General features: G+C 48.4%; 1 protein-coding gene across 1 annotated transcript in view; it reads right to left on the minus strand.

Moving 5' to 3' along the window:
• Window positions 1-3,766: 3,766 nt before the first annotated feature.
• Window positions 3,767-17,868, minus strand: part of LOC144829565 (copper-transporting ATPase 1-like) — a 137,225-nt gene continuing 123,123 nt past the window's right edge. Inside the window, exon 17 of the mRNA XM_078688824.1 lies at window positions 3,767-5,252. Within this exon, the coding sequence (XP_078544950.1) occupies window positions 4,973-5,252 (280 nt within the window). The 3' untranslated portion in view covers window positions 3,767-4,972. The remainder of the gene's footprint in view (window positions 5,253-17,868) is intronic.

Below are 17,868 nucleotides of genomic sequence, written 5' to 3' on the forward strand. Positions count from 1 at the left end.
AGGTGGCGGACTGAGACGGGCTGTGGAGTCTGGCCACGTTCCTATCTACAGGGGGACCTGTAGCGGGCCTGGACCAGGTGCCCAGAAGAACGTCAGACAAGGCCTCATTAAACGGCAACAGAGGCTCCGAAGAGCTTGCTTGCGGTTTAAGGACCTCAGTGAGGAGGTTAGTCCTCACGGCAGCGACGGGGAGTTCAAGGGATAAGGCCTTGGCCGCCCGCGTCAACACCACACTATAGGCAGCCCCCTCCTCAGTAGCCACGGTAGGAGGGGAGACAAAATCAGTGTCTGGCGAGGTGTCCAAACCACTGGCATCCCCTAGCTCACCTGCCCAGTCCTGATCAGACTGGCACTCACGTGCCAGAGGGTCCTCAGACCCCTCCCAACCCGGCTTGCCACCCATCTCCTGGTACTCAGGGTCAAATGATGGGGTCGGCTCATAGAAGAAGAAATCTCCCATCGGCCTCGAAAGCGGCGTCAATTGACGCCGCTCCAGCGCCAGAACCGGGCCGGGGGGGGGGGGGGGGGGACCGGGGACGACGTCGTCCGTGGCCGGCACCGGGGGCGACACCCTAGGAGCCGGCGCCGGCGAGGTCGTAAGGTCGACCGGCGACGACCCGGATGTGGATCCAGCGGGACCCTGCGGGGCCGGGACCGAAGTCGCCGACAGCGCGGGAGCCAAAGCACCCGGCCTGCTTGGGCTCCCAGTCAGGCCGCTTGGCCCAAAGGCACCGCGGAACCCGACGGAGGAGTGAGCGACCTCATGGCCATGAGGAAGGCGTCGATCTCCTCCGGCGTCACGTTCTGCCCAGGGACCGGCGGGTATGGAGCAGGCCGCGACACCCGCGGCTCCGGCAGAGCCGTGTGGGCGGTGTCGCCCGAAACCCCGGCCGCGTCGCGCGAGCGTCGGGGGGAGTCGGAAGAGCGATGTTGTTTCTTCGACTTCTTGTGCCTCTTACCTGAGGACTTGGAGCTCGAGGAGTGGTGACAATCCTCCGAGCCGTGATGACTCCGGCCCCACGACCGGTCCCTCGACCTCCTTCCGGACCGGGACCTCGAACGGCGCGGGGCCGACTGCCGGAGCTCGAGGTGCTTGCGGGACCGCTCCCGCCTAGCCTTCGACGACAAGGCCCGGTAGTCGGGGCACGACTTGTCATCAAGGTCGGCCCCAGGCAATGAAGACACCGGCGATGGGGGTCGGTAACCGACATCAGTCGGCTGCAGTCGACGCAGGGCTTGAACCCGGGCATTCCTACCGGCACCGTCGGAGTAGTTCAACTTCGAAGAAAGATCTAAAATGACCGAAAAAGTTTAGTCAAAAATTGACCAAGTGTACCACTTTTTCCGGATCGGCGCTTACTGGCGCGGAAAAAATAGGAACAGACGTCAGCGCGCGAGGGTGGCGTCTAAGTACTCCGGTGACGTCGTCCCGGCACCAACGACGTTGGACGCGGAGCCGCAGACGATGCCTACCGACGCGCAAGGGTACGGCTACTCAAAAGTTTCCGGATCCAGTCTGATGCCTGGGGATATTCTAAGGTAAGGAATCTAATACTAACCTGTTTCTTTCAGATTTAGGAGCCACCAGCCTTGGTATTCAGCGTGCGGACACTTAATTGCACCCACTCTGAATTCTTAGCAGAGCTAAAGCACCGGCATTCTTTCTTTCACTAATTAACACTGTCAGTACCCATACAGGATACTGCCCAGTAACCATCGACTGTCCAGCAATCCCAATGAAAGGTCTGCGGGGCATCCCAAACTTACGAGGTCGAGCCTGGGCAGCGCATGCGGTGCTTTGTGAGGCATGTTGTATGCTGGTAGGGACTTGAAGCTCCGCCCACTCTCCACCCATTTTTTTCATATTTTTTCCAGTGGCTTGTGTCATTGTCCACTGTAAACTGCGGCTGTTCATTGGTCAATAGACTTACTAGTCCCTCCTTAGTACCGCCTTGTCTCATTTTGTAACCTCCCATGGCGACACCCCCTGTTAAGTGTGTTGTTACTCGTTTCACTTTAATTGCAGCTTCCGAGCACTACTTTCTTAAATTGGGGACACGGTCTCTCCGAACGCTTTTAAAAAATTTTGAAGGCACGGGCGCTGGCATTTGCAATGAAATCGGTCTCGCATTTGGCATAGTCAATATGGTCTCGCCTTTGGGACCTTTAAGTGTTTAGCCATACAACAGTTGATGTTGCTGCACCAAGGATATTGTGCAGCATAACTAAATACTTATAAGGTCCCAAAAGCGAGACCTATTGGCTATGCCAATGCTTGTTTAAGAGTAGGCAGTGGTCCGTGGAATCACTGCCTGCTCTTAAACAATATTTTGGCATCCAGTCACAACGGGGAAAGGGTCCCCTTCCTGTTTGCAAGTGGCTTGCCACCTACTTGAAGTAGGTGGTAAACGGCTTGTGTTTTCCGACCGCATTTGTGGTCGCAAAACAATCATACATTGAATTGCGATTTGCCATTAAGAAGGGATGCTCTTGGCACGCACCTTCCTAATAGTGAGTCGCAAACACTATTTTGCAAGTCGGTAATAGGTTACCAAGTCGCAAAATATGGTTTGTACACGGGGCAGACCAATTTTAAGGTCCCAAACGGGCCGATTTCCTGTTTCTGACCACAAAACACGGTTGTACATATCAATCATGGACAAAAAGGGTTGGGGCCCAGCCCTTGTGAAGAAATTGTAAAACCACCGGTGAGGTTTTGCCTCTCCCACAGAGGAGGGAATGATGTGCCACACTGCAGCACTAAGCATCACAGCAGCTTCAAGATGTTAAGCAGAGTGGTATGAGCAATTACGTGGCCAGTGATTTGAAACCTAACCTGGCATGTCAATCATGTAAAAAAAATCCCAATCCAAAGTGCAAGTGAAACACATTGTCTGCTTAGAACTCTGCCCCACATGACTCTCCATTATCAACCCAATGGACACAGCTTAATCAAGAGTGCTGTGTGAGGATGAAGCTTTCAATAAAATCATGTCTTTATGGGCCTTTTTACTATCCTCAGGCGCTCGTTGTGTAGCTTAAATCTCATCCCTATTTGCCAGGGTGGAACTACTTTAAACCTTATATGATGAGTGTAAACACTTCTATTTATCACTATCTCCAAATAGCCACACTCACTAAGAAACAACAAAGTGATAAAGCTTGTGTAACCTCATACAACAAGTGACATCCAGATAAGACGGTTAAGTGCGGCCTTCCATTTGCTACAAGACAATCATAGTGTTTTACAATCACACCCTGTAACAGAAAGTTAGGAGTATGCATTTTTAACAGTCTTATAAGTTATTTAGTCCAAAAGCTACCTAACTTAAAATATATTCTCTCACAAGGCCCCCTGCAGCATTCAGAACAGTGAAAACATTTGGGCATCTAGGAAACTGTCATAAAACACATCAACTTCAACACAGTCCATACTCTCCATTAACTGGAGATATTTTTTTAATTTCAAATTGATCATATATGGTTTGCATGTACGTACACGGCAAAATACATCATGTGCCAAGATTTTTAATATTCCACATCTTTGGTCTTAATGTGACTACTTTCAAAAGTAACATTTTATCGTTAACGCCAGTTTGGTTTTAGTAATGGAGGCGTTTTGGCACCTTAGCTCAAACTAAACCTTTTCCAAATGATCACACAGCCGAACTGGTTGTACGGAATAGGTGAGCCTTTTGTCAGATAGCTACTACTTTACCTTGCGGAGATAGACATAATCCGTAACAGAACAGGCCCTTCGGTCTGGGAAATGGTTGTTCTTTTAACGTTCAGCTTCGGCAAGAGAAAATAGGTAGAATAATTTCCAATATCTATGTCAGTAGCATTTATCATTCAGGGTATTTAGATATAAAATTATAAATACAAATCACTTCATTAACCATAGCTGTTCATTACTGTACAGGGTAGTTCAAAAGCTTATCCGTCATTAGCACAGGAGTTCCTTTAATGCACTGTGTTGCTTTGCATCTGTAAAAAGCATTCAGGCGTAATAAGCATTCAGCGCCTTGAGACCCTCACAGGTGAGTAGCGCACTCTACAAATGTTCTGATTGATTGATTGAATGTCAGGTGGGGTTCAGCATAGGAGAAGGACAGCAAGAAGCCATCTCCGACAATCCAAACATTCTTCGAATGGCCCTCGGAGTCGCGAGTCCTGCACTGGGGAGTGTGAAGGGTTTGGTTCTCTGTACAAGATGAAAACACATTTAACAAAGGCAACATGGTGCTGTACAATTTTGCTTGGCAATAAAAGGGTGGAATACCCTCTTTCAAGTCTTCTAACCACATTTGTTCTCTTGATTGCTGAGACAGGATTATGAGGTATGCAGTTTTTATTCCATATAGAATGGATTTGGAAAACCAGGACATCTACTGACATCCAAATTAGGTCTCAGGAACATATCCATTTTTCTGGCCACGATTATAAAAAGACAATAGATATTGAGTCTCAAGCTGCAAGGCACTGTTGCCTGTAACTAAAGTCTTTGCTCATTGATAAGCAATAATAACGTACAGACATAAATATTCTATTACTTGACAAGTTCTTGTCACGGAGGGTACAATAATTGCTGAATTGGAAGTGCTGTGGGAACATCTTATGCCACATAATTTGTGCATACAAACCACCATGGGGCATCTGTTCCAAATACCCTTAAAGCACGCAGGAGTTTTCAAAATAACATGTTTTTTTTTTGCAGCAACAATACTGCTATGAGCTTATGTCTATGTCTATTGAAAGCAAAGGGTTCCTTTGTTTCCAGTACTGTAGCTCCTTGAAATAAATTAACTGTATCCAAACGTTAGATTTCCTTTAAGCCTGTTTGCTTGTGCACAGGCCCTGGCTTGCAAAAACGCAGGACTAAATGTTGGCCCACCAAAGAGGCTTTGCGGGGCTCGAGGCAGCATCAGTGAATCTCAAAATTTGGTAACTGCTAGGTGAGGTGGTCAAGTGCTCATAGCGTGGTTTCTTCGTCAGCCGCCCCTAAGCCTGCGACAAGGAGAGAGTGCTTGTCTGGATCACTGAGATGGTTGCTGTGCATAGAGCGCTTGTCTGAGAACAGAGAGTTTATTGAGGCACGGCTGTAGTTAACCACGCGGTCCAACAGGCTCAACTTGGGCGAGTTCCTCTGGGTTTCATCGATCCCAATGTGAACGCTGATTTCTGATGGAGACTTCTGAGCCATCTGTCCAAGGGCCCGCCGTTCAAGGCTCTCACGACTTGGCTTCTTGTAACTGAAACAAAACCAAAATTCATAATATTAGATTTTCTTCTTTGGGTGCATTAGATTACCTACATTTAACACAATGACTGTTATTAATGGGGATATGTTACATTAGTCTAGCTGGGAAGTGCAAAGGTGGAATGCTGTCAAACTGAAAAAAGTGACTAATGGGAAAGCAATCTTGCTTCAAATTTCCCTTGAAAGGCACCCTTGAGAGCATAAGTCTAGCCCGAATAACCAACAGTAACTACACGAGTAACCACTGGCCTTGTGTTCTGGAGCAGCGTGTTGTCTGGTGTAAAGCGCTTCCATGCCTTGTCAGGAGTAGTACGCGCTATATAAAGGCAAATACAAATTCTGTTCAAACATAGTAACCTCATTTGCTACACCTAGAAAAAAGCTGAAACGTAAACCCAAGAAATAAAGCTAAATTAATAAAGAGTGAAACAGATGTTAAAGCATGGGATATAGGCATGTGTGATCCACTCAGGACAGAATGGAGGTGCAGGTGAATGGAATGCAGAAGAACTCTACTGAATAGCAGTATAAACTTTCGTTTCACCTGTAGACCTTCACAGCCATGTGTCAAAAGAGCCTTTGAAATCTCCAGAGGTCTTGGCTGCCTTCAAATCTACATCAATGAGGCAGATATCACAGATCCACCCTTGCCATTGAAACCTCAGGGAACAGCCCTATCTAGCCTTTTTCTTTACATTTGCTTCCAACCACTAGCAAAAATCCTCTCCTGTGCCTTTACTTTGTATATCTTTGCAGATAACACCCAAACCGTGCTGAGGCTGTAGGGTAGAGAGGTGAATTCCCCTGGCAATACTGCCATATACCGAGAATAAATTGACATTGGTAGCCATTTTAAATTGAACCCTAACTTAATGGAGGTGATTGAATTCAGTCCCAATATACACGTCTTCATTCCAGATTTCTGAATTACTCCAGTGGTTCCAAGCTCCTGACTTTATTGGAGGATACCAGAACACAAATACAAATTCCTTGGCTTCCTCAGTCAGCTCAGCTACTGCTTGCATTTTTCTCCATCAGTCGCAATACTACACATCAGGAACTTTATTCACTTTTCAATGCTCGTGTCCAAGCTGTGGTGCATGCTAAGCAGAGCTTCTTCTACATGAACTACACAAAATGGAGAAAGAGCCCTGAAGAGTCTGCTCACTGATCTAACCTAGTAGATTAAAAAAGTGGAGAGTGAGTGTTTCTTGCGGCCACATTTATGCAACAGGAACAGGATCTTTAAATTGGCGAGGCCTTCTACAAACAAGCAATACGTGTTTTTCCGTAAGAGGATACATTATCTGGCCACTTGAGACGACAAATCAAATACACTGATATATTCTGTACTTTCTGAAGCAGGCTGAGAGATGTGAGAGTCCACTTTATAAATAAATAAATACACTTGGAGCACAATTGCATTTTCAAGGTGGGAGCTTTTTAATGCTCCTTCTGCCAAAGGGCCGTGTCTGACTGTAAAGCGTATAAAGACAGAAAGTGTATTTGATGAAACCTAAAATGTGTATTCAATGTAGCAACAGGATACTTGATGGAAAATAAGGGACTCTTAGAAATAGTTTTGCTTTGCAACTAGTCGTCGCCATCATGGTTATTATTATCCCCAAGCACTGCTCGAGACTGGCTAGAGAATGCCACAGTTGATCAAGCCTGCTTATTAATCACATTGCAAGTAGGTGCCCCTGAATGCCTGGCATGGCTGCGTCAGTCTCCTACAGGTCAGTCCTGGGCACCTGGTTGTGGCAGAGTCAGTAAAAAGTCAGATCTTAAACTCTTAAATGTTGGAATGGTTGTGTCCGAGTCTTATCCAATCATGCCTGCTCATCTGAAAGGGAAAAGTAAATGGTAATTTAGATCTATGTTCCTGAAAGGCAGCTAGGCCTGTGATTGAGTAAGATGGGTGCTCTGAAAGACCAATATGGATGGGGAGGAGAGAGTCACAAACCAATCTTAAACTACAGCGTAGCTTTCAAAGACAGTGCTACTTTTCACCAGGGGTGCCTCCTCTGCAATGGCGGAGAAGCGTTGCCACACTGGCTTAGAGCCAGTAGCTGAAAAATAAAACTAAATTCCATCATCATTTAATTTTTCAGCAGCTGGCTTGGCCAGCGTGTGTAAGAAGGGACAGGGCCATGGGAGGGGTAGGATGACTAGTATGTGCACTTACGTTTCTCTAACCTGTCTGTATTAAACAGCCTGGTTGGAGAAACAGCACTGACTCCCTGTGCCTGAGCGAGCCTCTTTTCAGCCCACTCAGCACAGCCCTATTTAGAAATACACATGCATTGATTCTGCTCAATCACAACTAATAAACACTGCGCCATCAACTAAATCATTGAGGTTTGTGATCAACTGAATAGCAGTAAAACGCCTGAAACAGGGGAGTAACTTTTCTTTCATTCTTTGTCCATGAGTTTCATCTGACTGACTGCGTTAGGTTGGCCCAGCCATACTTAAAAGTCCACATAATAAATATGCCAGTGGGAACACAAGGCTGGATGGGCTAACTGATCCTCAGACCATCCCCCCTGAAAGCAGGCTTGAATGAGGGGCCCACAACTTTCACAGTGACACACGATTTCCTGCTGCAGAAAAATATTACTCCTAGGTATTGTGCCACATCATTAGGTATTTGAATACTTTACATGCTAAACTTCAGAACTCCCCGTTAAATTGGTCCCTGTTTAGCCACTCTATAAAGGAACTGTAGGAAAACACCTCTTTTTGAACAATTGTTTTGGACTGATGCTGCTGTTTATTTTTACTCTGTTCACTGGGATACTGCTAACCAAACCTCAGTGAATCTGGGACTCTGCTAACCAGGCCCCTGTACATGTGATCTGACCCCTAAAACATGTCAAAACTGGCCATATCCTAATTTCACCATATACTAGGGACTACATTTGCCAAAGTGCATATAAGGCCTGTACGTTAAGTGTCACTGGTGGACTGCAGGACCCACTGTGCAGCCAGTGCAAACAAGATAGTATTCAAACCCTTTGATGTAGGAAGGTAGATATCGGACTATGGTTGCCCCCAACTTTTTGCCTGGTGTTTTGCTGGTTTTCTGACTTAGTTGGCCTGGGATCCTGCAGTTCAGGACCCCAGGCTCTCTGCTCTCTCTGTTAAAATGGACTCCATGTACCCTAGGTACATATCTAATTGGATACTGAGTCACCTTACCAGTCCCTGTACAGTATACCTTAGGTATCCAGGGCATAGGTGTACCCAGGGCCTACCAGGGGCTGAAACATGTATTATGCCACCCCTGGCTGGCCATCCAAAACTGACACAACTGGCTGCACGACAGCTGGGGCAAGGTGGTGTAATCACCCTTTGCTGTAGATATAGTATACCTATATCTAAACCTAAAATGGACACATATATTCCTTTCAGTCACTCCTATGGAAGGCCTTATCAATCCTGAAGGCAGAGTGCTTGGAATTATGTGAGATGGTGCTCTGGCATGAGCTGAGCCCGTTTGCAGCTTGCGGAACCAAGTCCTAATAGCTGTTCCATGATGTCGCTATACCATATACTCTTAAGTGCATTATGAACCTCGCGGTCAGATGCTAACTTTGGCATAGCATTATCAAAACATGTCGAGTAAGGTGTCATACGAATTGGAATACTACCCCCTCGCCAATTCTGGCGACGGGGGTAGCATTCCACCCTTCTAGAGGGACACGACATGTATGTAGCTGTAACCCCGGTTAAAGTCAAACACAGCCTCAGCTCCACAAAATGGATGCTGCCACCGAGACACAAGTCTGCCCTCCTGCTGCTGGGAGTCCTTCCAGCGAGGGAGGCCTGGACAAAGGGTTTCCTGTCAGGGGTGGTGCCAGCACCATCCCAGACAGGATTTTGTGTATCCCAGGTAGGCAGGGCTGAAAGGAAGGTGACTGCAAGTGGCACCTCGGTGCTCACTGTGCATATGCCGGCTCAAACCAGTTCCAGAGGCACACCAGCCCCTGAGCTGGGGAGAGACCGGACAAAGGAGAGGGGTGTAACCACCCCCCGCTGGTCCCACCCATGGGCAGGACCTAGTCGCGTGCCAGCCCCTTTTTTTAGAATAAAGGTAGGAGCAGGCCCCCTTCCCAAATTGGATAATCTTGAAACTTGAACTACTTTCCACGAAAGGAACTCTTGACATTCTCTGAAGACTCTCCCTTGTGGCTAAGGAGTAGCCACCCTGCATCAGCAGGCACCATTGAAGCGCTTGCGGTTTGCTGGACGTCCATCCTCCGGATCAAGACTGACCAGCTCGACGAGACCCGGATTCCCTGCCATCTCTGACCTCTACCTGCATCATCAACCCAGCTGAGATTCGTGGGTGTGACGAGACCCGAGGGACCGGCCATCTTCAAGACCTGCAGGACGCTTCACCAGCACGACCACCGAGGGACCCTCGAGTGAGTGCACTGGGGTTTGAGAAGCCCCAACCATGAGCAGCTCCAGCACCGAAGTCCAGCCCCCCAGCATCCACGAAATCTGCGTGGGGCCCTTCTGCTTCCTCGCTGCTTGCCACGTTGTCCGGTCACTTGCCCGTTGGCTAGTGGCCCTCCTGACGACGTACCACGACGATTTCACCGCTGGTCTAGGTCCCCTAGACTGGCCCTTGCTCCTTGTTCAACAAGAAGTGCCCTGGACCCTCCTGGTCCACTCCAGAAGCCATCTTGACTCCACCGCGTGGGCTTGCCTTTGTCAAGGTTTGTTGCTCCTATCCTGGATCCAGCATCGCCGACAGCAGACACCATCGTGGGACAGCTCGCACCTCCAGCCTGGTCGCCGACAACGCTTCCTGGCCCGTGTGCCTGCAGAGTCCAGCGTCACCCACTCACCTGATCGCGACGACTTCATCCGGTGCCATCCTGGTGCCCACACAATCACTGGCTAGTGATTAAGAACTGAGTCCCCTCTGCTTTCAGGTTGTCCTCTTCACCGATCCAGCCTTGGATCACACCGAACTTCTTCACTGGTCGCCTGCCAGCAACTTCTTCTTTCAGGCTCCATAGACTACAACGAGGATTCCCGACGTCACTTGAACCCTATGCAGCCGCAGCCCCTGGGCTAGGTAACTCGAGCATTTCGGTGCTCCAGCACAGGTTCACTATCCTAGTGTCCAGATCCTTTTTCGTTTTAAGTCTACCTAGTCGGATTCGTCCGGAAACAGTAACTTTAGAATTGCTAGCATCCATAGACTTTGTCCCGCATCCCGCGTAAAGTAAAGTAAAGTCCACATTTGTAAAGCGCACAATCACCCGTAAGGGTCTCTAGGCGCTGGGGGGCCGTCGGGAAGATTAAGCGAGCTATTGCCCAGAGTCACATGGTGCTGGGCTGACCTGCCGCCGGAGCCGGGGATCGAACCGTGGTCCCCAGATTCCAGCGTCAGTCGCCCTGGCCGCGGCGCCACACCTCTTCCGTAAGAGTTCCCACTCTGCACCCGGGTTCCCTAGGCCTCCTGTTCCTAACCTAAGGGTTCAGTAAGGTAGTCCTAGCGGTCCTAAAGCCTCTGGATCGTGTTACTTACCTGCTAGTATTTCGCATTCCACTTTTAGAGTATATGGTTTTTCGTGCCCCTCGGGCATTTGTGTAAATTGTGCGACTTGCAGTATTTTCGTAAGAGTTTTGTGTTGTGCTTAGCTCCCTGACTCATAAAGAGTTCAGGGTAGTCTTGTTATAAATAAATATACTTTATTTTCATAACAACTTGTGTGGTGTCCTTTCACTTGGTGTTCAAGGGGTATATGTGATGGTAAAACAGCTTGCTTAACGCGCCCTCTAGAGTTTAGCCTAAAGACTGCTCTTGTCCATGCTACTAGGATAGCTGGTCTATCAGGTTGACTTACAACCAATCATCAATAAGGGTTGTTTGGTATGATACAAAGTGATCACTAGAATAGTGAGCACTATATATCAGGCCAACTTCTCACATTGGTGAGCAGCGGTTGGGATTTGAGCTTGCTGTTGTTTTACCACACACGTATCCTAAGAATATCATTTGAAAGATCACATAGGTACATAGGTACATATAACTTAGCTTAGAATACTCTGAGTTCTATTGAACCAGCTGTTGTAGTGTAACAGGGCTTAGCACACCCTAACTACAACTCTAGCAAGGGATCAGTAGGTAAACCCATAGTGTAGGTAGGTGCATCACTTACACCACACTAGAAGCATGTCTACCCATGGAGAGTCTTCAGAGACTCCCCTAGTGGCTAGTGACCCTCCACAGGTCCTTTCCAGATATGCAGCTCTCAGTTTCCAGGAGATGAGACAATTGTGTACCTCCAGGAAATTGAAACAGGGTTCTAACCCTACCACTCCCTTTCTGTTAGGTCTCTTAGAGACATATGATGCTAGGAAAGCTTCTCATACAGATGGGAACATGCCAGAGAGGGTACCCTTGGTGATCCAGACCTCCTTGACACTGAAAATGTAGCTGAGGAGGAGGATGAAGAGGATCCTTCTGGGGATGAGGCAGACAACAGGCCTGAGCTAGTCAGCAGACTTACTAGGGCCAACTTAGACCTACATAGGGAAGGATCTGGGGGAACCCCAGTACTGACCCTAAGCAGGCCTAACTTTGGAGTTAGAAGATATAGATCTCATTTAGGGACTCCAATAGATCTGTGTACTCTCATGCCTCTTCCCAGAGGAGAAGGACTTCTCCCCAGAGGAGAATGACTTCCCCTCAGAGAAGAGAACATGAAGCAAGGATGAAACAGGCTAATCTGAGGATCCAGAGGGAAGAACTTGCCCTTGCCAAAGAGAAGCTTGCCTTTGCTAGAGAGCAACAGTTGAGTGGGGCAGTCCCCACTGGTGGCAGCATTATCCCTAGAGATAAAGACAGGAGTTTAGATACTAAACACCTGAGTAAAATAGTGCCCCCCTTTAGACAAGGGGATGACATCCACAAATGGATGACTGCTTTGGAGAGGGCCTGCACTGTCCAGTGCATCCCCCAGAGTCAGTGGGCAGCTATATTGTGGCTCTCCTTTGAAGGTAAAGGTAGAGATAAGCTCCTCACTACTAGAGCTGAGGATGCTAACAATTACCAAGTCCTGAAGAATACACTGATTGATGGGTTTGGCTTAACAACTGAGCAGTACAGGTTGCTGTTCAGAGACACCCAGAAAATTCAGTTTCAGGATTGGGATGACTTTGTTGATTGTGCCACTAAGGCTTTGGAAGGCTGGTTACTGGGTAGCAAAGTTACTGATTACAAAGGATTGTATAATCTAATTATGAGAGAGCAAGTCTTAAATAATTGTCAGAACCAGTTATTACACCAACACCTGGTAGACTCTGATCTGACCTCTCCACAAGAATTGGGTAAGAGGGCAGACAAATGGGTCAGAACCAGGATTAGGCCTAAGAACCAGGGTGGTGACCACAAGAAGGAATCAACCAAGCCTCAAGAGAAGGGTGGGAATAAATCTACAGATCAAACCACATCAGGGCCCCAAAAATCCTCTGAGGGGGGTGGGTCCCAGAATCCTTCCAATACCCAGAAGAAACCTTATTGCTATACCTCCAAACAGGTAGGCCATTTGAAAACTGACAGCAGTTGCCCAAGGGCCAACAACAATAAGGAAAACATACCCCCAAGTAACACTTCCAAGCCTCCTGTTACTACTAGTAGTAATCCCATAGGTGGTGGGAGTGCCCCCAAGAATTTGGGTGGATTTACTTTGGGAGTTCCTGGGGACTCTGGCCTAACCAGGTCCCCTAACTTAGATACTCTTGTCTGTGAGAATGGCATGGGGTTTGCCAACTTCACTGATTGTCCCAACACTCTGGGCAAGTACAGACAGGAGCCCCTCATCAATGGTCTGAAAGTTGAGGCCTATAGAGACACAGGGGCTAGCATCCCCAAGGTGACTGAGAGCCTAGTCCCCTCAAGGCAACTTATACCTGGTGCCACATACCAGGTGACAAACATTGATGGAGTGCAGAAAACTCATCCCATGGCAGTGGTAAATCTCAGCTGGGGAAGTGTCACTGGCCCCAAGAAAGTGGCAGTGTCATCAAACTTGCCTGTAGATTGCCTACTGGGGAATGATTTAGAGGTCTCAGCCTGGGCTGAGGTAGAACAAGAAACCCATTCCAAAATGGTAAAACTTCCTGAACAGGTTAGGAGGGCTGTGCCAGTCTCAGCCCAATCTCAAGTAGATTCCCTCCCTGAAAAGGTTAGCAGGGCTGTGATGGTAACAGCCCATACCCAAACTGAGTCCCTTCCTGAAAAGGTTGGTGGGGTTGTGATGGCCACAGCCCAAACTCAGACTGATAATAGTGTTGTGAAGCCTGAAACTATGGATCACTCCACTCAGACAGAGAGCATTGAGGAGGAAGAGAAATCTCCCTCCCACCAGACTTTAGGAAAAGATCAGCCTCCTCAGGGAACTGATCTGACCCCTTGTGAAGAAACTGCCCCAGAGGTAGTCAGGCCTAGCCTGGCAGAACCCCTGATGTCAGTGGACCCTTCCAAGGTGGGACCCAGTCTGGAGCAGGTAACCTGCCCCTCTTTACCCTGCCTCAGTCAGCCCAGGGCTGTAGAGGTCAGGGAGGCCAGTGGTGGACCCCAAAGGCCCCCCTGTCCAAAAGAATTCCCCAATCATCAGATTAAGGGCACTGAAGCTAGTAGTCCTAGCCAAGTGAAAATAAAACAAACTCCTGAGGGATCCCCCTTAAAATTAGTTAGGGACCTCCCATAGATGGACACTGTTGGGCACAGCCAAACCTGGGACCTAAGGGCCCCAAACCTGACCTGTCCCTCCAGTAAGCCAAACAGAGGGACCCAACCTCCAGCTTTAGGTAGCCAAAGGTTGACCCTGAGAGCTCAACACAACTCAGTCTTGGAAAGAAAGGCCTCTATGGTGGATAATGATTGGAGGAAGCTGAGCCCAAAATTAGTGGAGCCTCACTTCAGTACTCCATCTCAGCACCAGCCTTTTACTTTGCCAAAACACACCACAGGTAGAGATTCCCTATGGTGGAGACCCTCAGATACCCTTAGGGTGAGGGATTGCTTAGTGGACCATAGATAGGGGGTAACCATGCCAGTGCTGGTACTTCCTTATATGGCCCCTTAGGCAATATAGGCTTACCTGGTCAGGGATAGCCTTATCTCCTTTCGTTTGGGGGAGGGGGGGTTATGTAGGAAGGTAGATATCTGACTGTGGTTGCCCCCAACTTTTTGCCTGGTGTTTTGCTGGTTTTCTGACTTAGTTGGCCTGGGATCCTGCAGTTCAGGACCCCAGGCTCTCTGCTCTCTCTGTTAAAATGGACTCCATGTACCCTAGGTACATATCTAATTGGATACTGAGTCACCTTATCAGTCCCTGTACAGTATACCTTAGGTATCCAGGGCATAGGTGTACCCAGGGCCTACCAGGGGCTGAAGCATGTATTATGCCACCCCTGGCTGGCCATCCAAAACTGACACAACTGGCTGCACGACAGCTGGGGCAAGGTGGTGTAATCACCCTTTGCTGTAGATATAGTATACCTATATCTAAACCTAAAATGGACACATATATTCCTATCAGTCACTCCTATGGAAGGCCTTATCAATCCTGAAGGCAGAGTGCTTGGAATTATGTGAGATGGTGCTCTGGCATGAGCTGAGCCCGTTTGCAGCTTGCGGAACCAAGTCCTAATAGCTGTTCCATGATAACGCTATACCATATACTCTTAAGTGCATTATGAACCTCGCGGTCAGATGCTAACTTTGGCATAGCATTATCAAAACATGTCGAGTAAGGTGTCATACGAATTGGAATACTACCCCCTCGCCAATTCTGGCGACGGGGGTAGCATTCCACCCTTCTAGAGGGACACGACATGTATGTAGCTGTAACCCCGGTTAAAGTCAAACACAGCCTCAGCTCCACAAAATGGATGCTGCCACTGAGACACAAGTCTGCCCTCCTGCTGCTGGGAGTCCTTCCAGCGAGGGAGGCCTGGATAAAGGGTTTCCTGTCAGGGGCGGTGCTAGCACCATCCCAGACAGGATTTTGTGTATCCCAGGTAGGCAGGGCTGAAAGTAAGGTGACTGCAAGTGGCACCCCGGTGCTCACTGTGCATATGCCGGCTCAAACCAGTTCCAGAGGCACACCAGCCCCTGAGCTGGGGAGAGACCGGACAAAGGGGAGGGGTGTAACCACCCCCCCCCTGGTCCCACCCATGGGCAGGACCTAGTCGCGTGCCAGCCCCTTTTTTCCTAGAATAAAGGTAGGAGCAGGCCCCCTTCCCAAATTGGATAATCTTGAAACTTGAACTACTTACCACGAAAGGAACTCTTGACATTCTCTGAAGACTCTCCCTTGTGGCTAAGGAGTAGCCACCCTGCATCAGCAGGCACCATCGAAGCGCTAGCGGTTTGCTGGACGTCCATCCTCCGGATCAAGACTGACCAGCTCGACGAGACCCGGATTCCCTGCCATCTGTGACCTCTACCTGCATCATCAACCCAGCTGAGATTCGTGGGTGTGACGAGACCCGAGGGACCGGCCATCTTCAAGACCTGCACGACGCTTCACCAGCACGACCACCGAGGGACCCTCGAGTGAGTGCACTGGGGTTTGAGAAGCCCCAACCCTGAGCAGCTCCAGCACCGAAGTCCAGCCCCCCAGCATCCACGAGATCTGCATGGGGCCCTTCTGCTTCCTCGCTGCTTGCCACGTTGTCCGGTCACTTGCCCGTTGGCTAGTGGCCCTCCTGACGACGTACCACCACGATTTCACCGCTGGTCTAGGTCCCCTAGACTGGCCCTTGCTCCTTGTTCAACAAGAAGTGCCCTGGACCCTCCTGGTCCACTCCAGATGCCATCTTGACTCCACTGCGTGGGCTTGCCTTTGCCAAGGTTTGTTGCTCCTATCCTGGATCCAGCATCGCCGACAGCAGACACCATCGTGGGACAGCTCGCACCTCCAGCCTGGTCGCCGACAACGCTTCCTGGCCCGTGTGCCTGCAGAGTCCAGCGTCACCCACTCACCTGATCGCGGCGACTTCATCCGGTGCCATCCTGGTGCCCACATAATCACTGGCTAGTGATTAAGAACTGAGTCCCCTCTGCTTTCAGGTCGTCCTCTTCACCGATCCAGCCTTGGATCACACCGAACTTCTTCACTGGTCGCCTGCCAGCAACTTCTTCTTTCAGGCTCCATAGACTACAACGAGGATTCCCGACATCACTTGAACCCTATGCAGCCGCAGCCCCTGGGCTAGGTAACTCGAGCATTTCGGTGCTCCAGCACAGGTTCACTATCCTAGTGTCCAGATCCTTTTTCGTTTTAAGTCTACCTAGTCGGATTCGTCCGGAAACAGTAACTTTAGAATTGCTAGCATCCATAGACTTTGTCCTGCATCCCGCGTAAGAGTTCCCACTCTGCACCCGGGTTCCCTAGGCCTCCTGCTCCTACCCTAAGGGTTCAGTAAGGTAGTCCTAGCGGTCCTAAAGCCTCTGGATAGTGTTACTTACCTGCTAGTATTTCGCATTCCACTTTTAGAGTATATGGTTTTTCGTGCCCCTCGGGCATTTGTGTAAATTGTGCGACTTGCAGTATTTTCGTAAGAGTTTTGTGTTGTGCTTAGCTCCCTGACTCATAAAGAGTTCAGGGTAGTCTTGTTATAAATAAATATACTTTATTTTCATAACAACTTGTGTGGTGTCCTTTCACTTGGTGTTCAAGGGGTATATGTGATGGTAAAACAGCTTGCTTAACGCGCCCTCTAGAGTTTAGCCTAAAGACTGCTCTTGTCTATGCTACTAGAATAGCTGGTCTATCAGGTTGACTTACAACCAATCATCAATAAGGGTTGTTTGGTATATTACAAAGTGATCACTAGAATAGTGAGCACTATATATCAGGCCAACTTCTCACATTTGACAGGTCAAAACCTTATTTTCTTTTTAAGTATTATTAAGTCACCCCAACATAGGCCTCACAAGCCCTAGTGCAAGTTGCATAGTATTTAAAAGTAGGACACTTAGAAGATTAATGCTAAACATGTCCTGTACGAAGCTGGTTCTTTGCATGAAATACCACTGAATGATTATATTTTGCAAAAATTCCCACAGAAGTGTACCGGGCTCAATGAAAACCCAAAGCGCTCGATTTGTGGTAGTGTGGTCTAGCAGCCTTAGGCCTAACACAGAGGAGTGATAAGACATGTGCTATGCACACAGTGATTAACAAATGGCACTTGACTCAAAAAGGATACCCACACTCATTTTAGAAAAATAAGCTTCTTTCAAGATTTATTTTAAGACCAAGAAATACGTAAAAAGGTAAGCACGTTTTTCAAGAAAAATACTTTTCACGTTTAAAAGTGGGCCCCTAATGCAAATTTCAGGGTTTGCAATGTTAACCTATGGGAGGAAAACCAGATTGTGGTTTTGAAGGTAAGTATACAACTTACACTCTTGGTTTTCAGGATGAAGAATCAGCACCAGACAAGGTTCATGTAAGTAGCAAATCTGCACCTCCTGTGGCAGGGAGTTGCAGGATGCAGGGTTCAAACTCTGTATCTGGAGCCAATGTTATCCAATGGAGAAAAGTGGTACTCGAAGAGATGCTGCT

Source organism: Lissotriton helveticus, chromosome 4_1, assembly GCF_964261635.1.
Source record: "Lissotriton helveticus chromosome 4_1, aLisHel1.1, whole genome shotgun sequence".
Taxonomy (NCBI): Eukaryota; Metazoa; Chordata; class Amphibia; order Caudata; family Salamandridae; genus Lissotriton; species Lissotriton helveticus.